Source organism: Canis aureus, chromosome 8 (genome assembly GCF_053574225.1).
Source record: "Canis aureus isolate CA01 chromosome 8, VMU_Caureus_v.1.0, whole genome shotgun sequence".
Taxonomy (NCBI): domain Eukaryota; kingdom Metazoa; phylum Chordata; class Mammalia; order Carnivora; family Canidae; genus Canis; species Canis aureus.
Genome location: NC_135618.1, coordinates 38,047,908 through 38,058,412, shown reverse-complemented (window position 1 = coordinate 38,058,412; position 10,505 = coordinate 38,047,908). Strand labels below are relative to the sequence as shown.

Here is a 10,505-nt window from a genome sequence, read left to right as displayed (position 1 = left end):
CCCCTTGCCCCCCTGCAGGAGAGAAGGGCGAAACGGGGGTCAGAGAACCCCAGGGCAGGAGCGGGAATGAGGGCCCGCTGGGCTCCAGGTGCGGGCGCATCTACACACGGTGCCCACGACCTCCAGGCCGCACCCTTTGGCACGGAGCTGAACGGCGCGGGGCCCTCCACCTGTCCTCCAGCCGCTTCCCGTGTGGGGTGCCTGGCGTCTAGGCCCTGAGCCTCAGCGTGCACACCTGGAGTTACCAACCCAGCGAGCGCAGCGTCGTGCAGTCCCAAGGCCCGTGGCTGCCCTTGGCCGCTGGTGATGCCGTCTGGGCGCACGTTGCAGCGTGACCGGGACACCACCGTCTACACGAGCATGGCGACCTCTCCATTGCCTGCAGAGGCCAGCTGGTCTAGGGGCTCAGGCAGGGTCAGGGTCCCCCAGAAAGCCCAGCCTTCGATGGCACTCCTGCCCCCGACCCTGGCCAGCACGGCCTCACCTTGCAAGCTGACGAGCCACACCAGCAGCATTTGAGCACCGACTGTGTGCAGCAAGCGACCGCATCGGGTGCCGAGTGGAGCGCCAAGGACAGGGCTAGGGCAAGACAGACCCGGGGCCTCCCCTGGAGGGGACGGACACACACCAGACGTCCACACCGAGAAGTTCGGGGGGAGGCCTGTGGCATTGGCACGTGGAGGGCGGGTGGGGCGGGGGTGGCCCTCGAGGCGGAGTGACCCTTGTGGTATAAACAGCTGGGCCGGGCGCAGCACAGAGGGGACATTTGCGAAGCACCTGCTGGCCGGACGCTGGGGGTCAGGGCCGGGGTGCGTGCGGTGCCCGGGCACAGGTGAGTCTGGCCCGAGGCATGCTGGACCCCAGGGGGGCAGGAGGGCGGCCACGGCCCCGAGACAGCGTGGCGTTGGGCGCAAGGAGATAGTCTTGTCCTTGCGGTGAACACGGGCTGTGGAGCCTCCCAGCGTCCCCTCGTCTGTCTGGCTGGCAGGGGAGACAGCACCTCGATGGGCCCCTGTGCCTGGGGAGCCCACACGTCCCAGGGTCGCCACATACTTAGATGTGGCTGAAGTTGGGGCTGGCGGGGAGGGACAGCTGCACAGGTCGGGGTGCACCGGGCCAGGGTGGCTCCCCCGTGGGGCTCCCTCCACCTCTCACCTGGAGCCACCAGGCTGCCTTCCTCCCCCGGGGCCACTCCGGGGCTGCTCCTTCTTCTGTGCAGCTCCTTGTCGGGCCCCATCCCGGCCGCCCCCTCCCCGGGCCTCCCCGCGTCTCCCCTGCAGCGGCTCCCTCCTGAGCGACGGGGCCGTGAGGTCCGGGCCGTGTTCAGAGCCGTGTGTGGCATCAGCAGGGCCCCAGAGCTGACTGAGGCCCAATCTGTATGAGGAGGCTGGAGCTGCAGGCGGGCAGGAGAGGTGGGGCCCTGGCCAGGGCGCGGCAGGTGCACAGGTGGGGGCTGTGAGGCCAGGTGCGGGGTGTGAGGCCAGGTGCAGAGTGTGAGGCCAAGTGGGGGGTTCCCTCAGTCCTCATTCACCCTGGGACCCCAACAGAGCACCCAGCGAGGCAGGAGATAAATTCCCCATCCCCACCAGGTCCTTGCAAACCCCCGAGAAGGTGGTGCTGCGGCTACGGAAGGAGGGGTGAGGAATCAGCAGGGACCGTTGTCCCAGACACACAGACAGGGGCTGTCCCTGGATTGAGGGCCATGCCTTTGACAGGTGGAGAAACTGAGGCCCAGCAAGGGGGATAGAAGCCCCAGGTGTGCAAGGTGCAGGGAGCTGGCTGCCCCCAGCAGGTAGGGCCCGCACAGAGGAAGGGAGCCTCCCTGGGAGGGGTGTTGGGACCCCCTTCGGTGTCCACACGGGGCCTGTCCGGAGGTAGAGAGGCTCCCCGCCAGCAGCCTGCCCTGTGGCCTCGTCCCGAAGCCTCTAGAGCAGCGGGGGACCCCGTGGTGTCCCACAGTCCACATGCAGGTCTTACCGCCTGTCACGGCCAGTTGGCTGCCCCGTGAGGAAGCTGAGACCCACGGGTGAGGGTGAGGGCTCCTGTCACTGCAAAGGGCAGCCCGGGCCCAGGCCAGGTCTCGGGTTCACACCATGCAGGGCCCTGACCTGGAGGTCCGTAGACCAGGAGGCCGGCACCGGCAGGGATCTGTACACTGAGACACATCGGGGAGTCAGGGGGGGTCCGGCCCCCCCCAGGCCCTGCTGGCATACCCGCGAGGTGGCAGCAAGACTCGGGGGGCTCGTGACAGCCTCGGACATGGGGAGGGGGCCAGATGGGAGTCCCAGGCTGCTGAAGCCGTGGCCCCTCTCAGGCCAGGAGGGGGCCGGGAGGGCTGTGGGAAGCCAGAGGCCCTATGCCCTGCGGCCCCGACGCCAACCTGGGGACCCTCGGGCTGCATCCATGCTGGGTGACAGTGGCAACAGCTGGAAACGCCCAGTGTGGCGGGAACGGGTGGGCGCAGCTGGGGCGGCCTCAGAGCGCAGAGTGTAGGGGTGGGGGGCGCCGGGAGCCCAGGGCCACGGAGCCTGTTCGGGGAGGCCTGGGGCGGGGCGGCAGGGCCTGGGGGGGTCGGGGGCACGCCTAAGGGCCCTCGGGGACAGCAGCCGGAGGGCGCTGCCAGTGGATCCAGGCAAGAGGACAGGGCCGGCACCCCTGCCCAACACACCCTCCAGGTCCACTTATTAAAAAAAAACAAAAACACAGAACAACCCAGAGCCATGGAACAGTCGCCGTGTCCACAGTGACAAAGTGAGAGGTGCAGCCGAGGGCTGGGCAGAGCCACAGGGCGCCCCGGTTGGGGGACACTCGGGAAGTCGACAGGACATGAGCCCACGGGAACAGCAAGCGTGAGGCACCGGCCGCGGCGTGTGCACGCCGTGTGCACGCGGTGTGCCCGGGAGTGTGCGCAACGTGAGGTAAACCTGTTGGTTTCGTGGATTCTCATAAAAATACCCCTTTAAACAATTTAGGTAAAATGCATATAACATGAAATTCATCATTTTAAAGTGAATAACTCAGTGGCATTTTGCACATTTACAGTGCAGGGCAACCGCCCCCTCTACCTCGTTCCAGAACCTTCTCGTTACCCCCAGAGAGACCCCGACCCTTCCCCAGCCCCGGTGACCCCAGGTCTGCCCTCTGAGCCTGGGTCTGCCTCTGCCGGGCGTTTCATAGAAACAGAATCACACGGTGCCGTGTGGCTCCTGTCTCCGAGCGGCACATGCCCCGGGCAGGTCCACGCGGTGGGGCATGTCTGGGAGTCACTCCCGTCATGTGGCAGGACCTCAGCGTGTCCGTGCAAGGGTCTATGGGCTGTCACGGATAGTGCTGCTGTTTGTGCACCAAAACCACTGTTTCAGTTTGTAGAAGAGAAGTGTGAATGGACAGGGTTCTAAAGCATTCTGACCCCGCCTGTGAGACATCACAGCAGAGCCTACAGACATGGTGGTGAGCCCGGGGCGCCCGGATGGGGGGAGGTGGGACACGACACCCACGTGCCAGCGAGACGGGAGGCTACGACGCCTCCACGGTCCACGCATCCCGAGCTACGCACACTTCAAGGGGAAGAGAGCCGCAGCAGCACGGCCATCAAACATCCGTGGGATGCGCCCCGATGCGGCGGCCAAGACGGGGAAGCTGCTCAGGTCATCCGTCCATGTCGGAGCGATGAACAAAACGTGGTCCATCCACATGACGCAGGGTCATCGAGACCCTCCAGCGCGGGCTCCTGCAGGTGGAGCGTGAGAGAGGATGTCGCGTTCAGGGAGATGAGATGTCGCAGGAAGACAACTGCGGCAGGTCCCCTTCTCCAGGCCCCCGGAGCTGTCAGGTCCCTGGAGACAGGAGGGCCGCGGAGGGGCCCGGGGACGGGGTGGGGGGCAGAGCTCCAGGTCGGGACGGTGGGGGAGCCCTGTGGACCACGGCGGTCCCACTCCCACCCCAGTGGGATGGTGCTGATGCCCCTGAGCCGCGCACCCACACACCGGCAGGGACAGACGTCCCCCCACATGCCTTTCAGCACAATTAAAATACGTCAGGACGCCTGGGGGGGCTCCATGGGCTCAGGGCGTGATCCCGGGGTTCTGGGATCCAGTCCCACATCAGGCTCCTTGCGTGGAGCCTGCCTCTCTCTCTCTCCCTCATGAATAAATAAATAAAACCTTAAAAAGCCTACGTGAAAATATTTAGTGAACCTGTGGCTGGGGACCCCGGGGAGGAAGCACGTCCCAAGCAGCCGGGGGACAGGCTGGTCCTGGGAAAACAGCCGCGAAGCCCGGACGCGAGACAGCAGGACACGCGGTTGGCTGGCCACCTCCTCGGAGCGGGCAGGTGTGAGCAGGGCCTGGGCCGGGGCTGCTTCCCACCGTGGCATCTGCGCCCCAGGGGATCCAGGCGGCCCCTGGGGATCCAGGCGGCCCCAGGGGACACGGCGACAGGCCCTGTGTGCAGTGGCTGTCCCGTGACCCCGCCCCCACCTCCTGCACCTCCAGTCCCCGGACCACCCGGCCTGGCTGCAGGGACCCCGGGGACGCCTGCTGGGTGCTGAGTGGGCGCGGAGGGAGACCTCACAGCACTGAGGGTGCCCAGGGACGGGGCTCCGGAGGCTAACAGGTCCCTCCCCGCAGCACCTCCAACCCAGGCCAGCAGGTCCTGTCGTGCATGTGGGTGGGGGCTGGGCATCTCCCCCTGCCCCGCACCCCTTGTCCAGGCCCAGCTTCACCCTGACCCCTGCCTGGCCGGGGGAGTCCAGCGGGGTACAGGAAGCCCCGGAGGGAGGCTCAGCCCAGCTCTCCTGGCCGCTGGCCCCAGCGGGAACCCGTGGCCCCTGCGTCAGGTGGTAACGCCCCCACTGCCCTGGGCTCCAGGGCTCTCACCTCCCGCCACGGGCCACGTCCGGTCACTGAGCCTTCTCGACGACCCAGTGTGGGGGGCGCCTGTTGCCCATGGACAGGGTAGACCTGCCCGGGGACGTGGGGGCACAGTGGGGTGTCGAGCAGGGACCTCACGCCCGTCTCCCCTGCTCCATCAGTTTCCTCTAACCTGAGGAGCAGCCCGTGGAGCCCTGGCCAGGAGGACCTGGGGCCCCAGGCCAGCCAGCGGGCACAGCACAGGTATGGATGTGGGGGAGACGGGCCGACAGGGCCACGACCTGCACCCTGTGCTGGGACTGAGCGGGGCCCACGATGCCCAGGGACCACGCACAGTGGTCAGGGCCGCGGGGGGCACAGGGCGTGCCGGGGGAGCCAGGGCCCCGGGAGGGAGGGGCACAAGCATCGCCCCGCTGCCCGCCCGGCTGGGGGCAGCCTGGTTTCCCTGGAGGGCTGCCTCTCCCGGCTGCCCCGCCCTGCCAGGCAAACAGAGCCGGTGCCTCCCCCTCCCTGGAGGCAGCCTCACCCTGCCCCTGCAGGCCGGATTTCCTGAGCAAGGTCACTCTGGGAGCCATTGGAGCCTGGCAGCCAATAAAAGGCATCGATGCGGACAGAGAGCCCATAAAGCGGGTCACCCCGCCACAGCGTGTTTGCTCTGTGCCACCTCACCCCCACCCAGGCCCGGGGACACGGCTTGCAAGCCGTGTGGTGCCCGCAGACATCCCCTGCCTGTGCTGCCCAAGGGAGGCCAGTGGCTCGTCCAGGCTGTGCCCCCAGGCCCCCGAGCCTGCCCACAGCTCCCATCCCCACCCGACAGGCGTTCGGGGGTGTCCGGGTCCTCCTGCCTCCTGCTCAGGGCCCCACCCAAGGTGTCAGGGACCGTCCACACTGGCCAAGCCCAGTTCCCAGCAAGCGGCCAGACCCGGGATCCGCAGGGACCCCCCATCAGGCCCCAGAAACACACATAAGACGCTCACCCCCGTGCTCGCCCACAGCCCACGGCAGCTGGCGCTCAGGGAGCTGCTGGCGCCTGTAGCACACGCGTGGGTGCACACGCTCACACACACTCGCGCCCAGCGCTCTTGACCGGCACGGCCCTGGGGAGGAGCTCACAGAGTCAAATCAATTGGGAGAAATTGATTTGGGCCGAGATTTCCGAGCCATCTGCTCGCTCCCCAAAGTCGCTCTGAGTGGATGCAGTTCACATCCCAATCTCGGGGGAGGTGTACCCGGTAGCAGGTGAAGGAGCCTCAGTTTCCCCCCCGGGCACCCTCCCTCGCTGGGAGGGGGGCAGGAGGGCTCGATCACCAGCTCCAGCCGCCCCGCCCTGGGAACTAAGCCAGGGGCAGTAAGGACAGCCCGTCCCCACGCCAGAGCCAGGGGCCCCAGAGAGCCTCCCCCCACCCCCCCGCCCACGACCCTGGAAGGACCAGACGCCCCCCTGCAGCCTTCGAGGCCGCACATGACGCCAACTCCCAGAAAGCCCACCGGGCGGCCCACACCGGCCCCCCAGGCAATGCCTGGCTGCCCCTCAGACTCCCGCTGTCGCCTACGTGCCCCGGTTCCCAGGGCGGGCGGCTTGGCCACCCCAGCCCAGCCTCACCTGACCCACCAGCTCTGATTTGCAGCAGCTTCGATCGGCTCCAGGGACAATATTTGCTTTGGGAAAGAGTCAAACATTTATTCTCTAATTTATTCAGGAGATCGGGTTGTCAAACACAAGCGCCCTTGTTACGCCATCGTGTTTCCAGGCCTTGGCCTCTGTCCAGGGCCGTGCGAGGCCTGGGCCGTGCTGACCGTGGAGGCCCCTGGCGCCCCCCACCCCCTCTGGCCTCCTGCGGGCCGGAGGTCCTGCTCTGGGCAGACGCGGGGGCGTGAGCTGGGGCGACAGCAGGCACGCTGTCCAGACCGGCAGCGGGGTGGGTGCACGTGGGCCGAGCGAGCCCCCACATCCGGGTCCTCCTCCTTCCAGACCTGGAGAGAGCCCCAAGGCACAGGGAACCCCAGCAGGTGGGGTGGCGGGAGGCACTGGGGCTCCCCGGGGCGGGAGGCCGGGCCTGGCATTCGCTGGCGTTGAGTGCCCCGGACGGCGCTGCCTTCCCAGGGCTGCTATTGCATTGGGAGCCGCTCCCTCTGCTCTGTCTCCCACCCTCGCCAGGCCAGAGCCCCCGGCGGAAGCAGAAGAGGGGGCTGTAGGGGCCCGGCCCTCCCCAGGGCGGCCTCTCCGAGGCCCTAGGACCCTCTGCCAGGGCCCCCTGGACACCTGTGTCCCCCGGACCCGATTCAGCCACTTTGCCGGCGGCCCCCCCAACCCACGCCCACCAGGGAGCCCTCGGCGTCCGGCCCACCCCTCGTTGCCCCCTCAGCCCTGACTGTGGGGTCTCCATGGTAACGGAGCTCTGCAGCCCCAGACGTCTGCCCTGGGATCCCCGCCCGCCCACAGCCTTGCCCCTTCACACCGGCCAGCTCCCACCATCGGCTCCAGGTCCCAGGAGCGCTGGGGGCAAGGCCAGAGCCCCGTGCGATCAGCTGTCGTCACGGACTCACACTGGACTGGGCCATGCAGGGCGGATGTGAGGAGGCACCGGGACAGGAGGGCAGAGTCAGGGCAGGCGGCACCAGCTCACACCAGTGGTCACTCCCCGGCCTGGCCAGCTGGCACAGGCTGGGGGCAGGGTAGCAGGCCACCAACGCCCTGAGCCCCGCCTGGGACACCCGTCCTCTCCCGCCCACTCCCTCCATCCCTGAAGCCGGCCTCTGCGGCGAGAACAGGCAGGTGGCAGAGACAGCTTGTCACTGCAGGGCCACCCACGGTCTCGACCCAGACAACTGGTCCTCACACCCCATGGAGCAGCCAGGCTGCGGCAGGGGGGCACCTCGGCGGGCGATCCGGACCGAGCCGGGCAGGGGCCACCCGGGGCCAGGCGCCCGCGGCCCTCACAGCCGGCTGGTCTGCATGAGCCCGTTGGCCTCGGAGCCGCGTGCGGGCAGCATGGCCTCCTGCAGCCGGCTGCTCTTGTCGGGCTGCGGCTCTGTGGCCTCTGCGTCCTCGGCGCCGTAGCCCTTGCGGAGGCACAGAACCTTCCGGAAGCTTTGGCGGAAGTTGTCAGAGAGGAAGCCATAGAGCACAGGGTTGGCGCAGCTGTTGGCGTAGGACAGGATGACCACGAAGAAGTAGGCGCCGGCAGAGGCGGGCTCCTCGGGCAGGACGAAGGCCAGGTTGACGATGTTGACGATGAAGAAGGGCAGCCAGCAGCCCACAAACACCACCACCACCACCACCACCATGCGGGTCACCTTGCGCTCCGAGCGCCGCCGCGTGGCGCCCACGCGCACGCCGGACGCCTTCACCTTGACCACGATGAGCAGGTAACAGAGGCAGATGACCAGCAGCGGCCCGAAGAAGCCCAGCACGGACGTGTAGATGATGAACACGGCGCCCCACAGGCCCACGGGCTCGGGCCAGCTGAGGTTGCAGGTGTTCCAGCCCTCCTGGATGTCCGCGAAGACCACCAGCGGCAGGGACATGAGCAGCGAGAAGGCCCAGACGGCGGCACTGGCCAGCTTGGCCACCCTGGGGCGGCGCCAGCGGGTGGAGCGGATGGGGTGGACCACGGCCAGGTAGCGGTCCACGCTCATGACCGTCAGGCAGAAGATGCTGGTGAACTGGTTGATGCCGTCCAGCGTCATGACCAGGCGGCACAGGACGGGGCCGAAGGGCCAGTAGGAGACGGCGTTCTGTGTGGCCAGGAAGGGCAGCCCCAGCATGAGCAGCACGTCGGCCACGGCCAGGTTGAGGATGTAGATGTTGGTGACCGTCTTCATCTTGGCGTGCCGCAGCACCACGTAGATGACCAGCGCGTTGCCACCCAGCCCCGCCGCACACACCAGCAGGTACAGCACCGGCACCACCACCGCTCGGGCCCCTGGCGAGGGCGCCAACCCCGCCTGCGTCCCGTTGTCGCCGCCGCCTCCGGGGGCCGCCGAGGAGGCGTTCCAGCCGGCCAGCGTGGGCGCCGGGAACAGGGGCTCCATCGCGGCCGCTGCGGGCCGGGCAGGGCGGGCGCAGGCGCGGCGCGTCCTCTCTGCAGAGAAAAGGGAGGACGGGAGCGGTTAACGGGCCAGGGTGCTTCCTCCCCGCGGCCCCGCCCGCCCCAGGAAGGCACGGGATCGCCCCACGGCGGGTAAACACGATTACTCATGTCCAGCTCGGCCGGGAGTCACATTAAGCAAATTGTTTGGAAAACAAGCGCAGAGAGGAAGGAGCAGAGGGACAGCGCCGTATCCTCCGTGGGTCCCCCGACGGCGTCCCTACGGCCCTGGCTGCTCCAGCACGGCCCCCGCCCAGCCTCCACCTGCCTCGGCCACCAGGGTCTCCTCTGGGGGCCTCGGGGTGTCATCGCCAGGACGGGTGGGGAAGGAGGGGGTGGTGATAGGAAGTCAGGACGGCGGCCCACCCGCCAAGCCCCCCCTCACCCCCCTGGACGCGCAGGTACACCTGCCGAGCCCCACTGTCCTGGGGGCCTCCTGGAGCCCGGGTAGCGCGCCAGGCCTTCCGCACGGCTGAGGAGCCACACTCAGGCTGCCCGGGCCCTGCCAGCGTCCACCAGGCTCTCAGGAGCGCCATCCCCAGAGAGCCCCGCAGAGCCCGCAGATGCCCGGGGGACTTGCTTACCGGCCCCCAGAGCAGCCGCTACAGGCGATGTCCCCAGCCCAGGACACAACGTGGGAAACAGCTCGGGGTCCCACCACCACACCCGCAAGGGCCTGCTCCCACCCGTCACCTCCGCAGCCCAGGCAGACGGCGGTCCTCCACACAAGCCGTAAGCCAGCATCGGACACACAGGACACATGGAATGATGCCCGGGCCGCAAGCCAGGAGGAAATGCGTGTGGGGGCGGGGGGCTGGCTACCGGGGAGGGGCGTGTGCGGGGTTTCATGGAGAAAGAGCAGAGAACGTTAACCTCCTCAGGTCAAGGTCATGGGCACACATGTCCCCTTACGCAGCATCAGTACTTCTCCGCGTGTCTGAGAAGGTTCACGCAAGTGATGATGCTCAGGAGAAGACAAGCATCTCGGAAGCCGAGAGGGAGAGGACGGGGATGGAGCCTCGGTGGGCACGCAGCACAGGGGACCCCTGAGCCCCGCCTGGCTGGCCCCCCGGGCACGTCGGAGCGGAGCGCACCCCCAGTGGCTACTGGTCAGGACCCAGGAGATGAGCGGGGGCGGGGGGGGAGGGGACTCAGAATAAGGTCAGTGCCCTCGGCTCCTCTGGGCGGACACTCTCCGACCGCTCAGGCCACTCGGTGATGGGACACTAGGAGATGCGACCCAGGGCACCAGCGATGGGGAGGTGGGTCAGTGGCTATAGCTCGTTCCTACTTGTAATAGGAATCGACAAGTATGTTTAAGATCTATTTAAATAAATATGTTTAAAAATAAATAAATATGTTTAGGATCCTCAATAAGGCACGAATAAAAATATCATGATATAAATTCGGCTGCCTAAGAAGTAAAATGAACAAGTGTGTATTTTTGAAAGTTACAACTCTTGGGTGTGAAAAATCCTTTCGACTTAAAAAAAAAATCCAAAAAAATCAGAATCGACTTGGGTCTGGATACAGCTGAAGAGAG

At 67.0% G+C, this 10,505-nt stretch overlaps 1 protein-coding gene across 1 annotated transcript; it reads right to left on the bottom strand.

The window, feature by feature from the left end:
- Positions 1 to 2,984: 2,984 nt before the first annotated feature.
- SSTR5 (somatostatin receptor 5) lies at positions 2,985 to 8,931 on the bottom strand. Its single transcript, XM_077906027.1, has 2 exons — positions 6,475 to 8,931; positions 2,985 to 3,730 (listed from the first exon to the last, which is right to left on the bottom strand). Exon 1 carries the CDS (start codon positions 8,904 to 8,906, stop codon positions 7,809 to 7,811), a length of 1,098 nt encoding a protein of 365 aa, XP_077762153.1. The 5' UTR covers positions 8,907 to 8,931; the 3' UTR covers positions 2,985 to 3,730; positions 6,475 to 7,808.
- Between the last annotated feature and the right edge of the window lie 1,574 nt (positions 8,932 to 10,505).

Coding starts and splice junctions, on each gene's coding strand:
- SSTR5 (XM_077906027.1), bottom strand. CDS start 8,906: ATGGAGCCCCTGTTCCCGGCGCCCACGCTGGCCGGCTGGAACGCCTCC.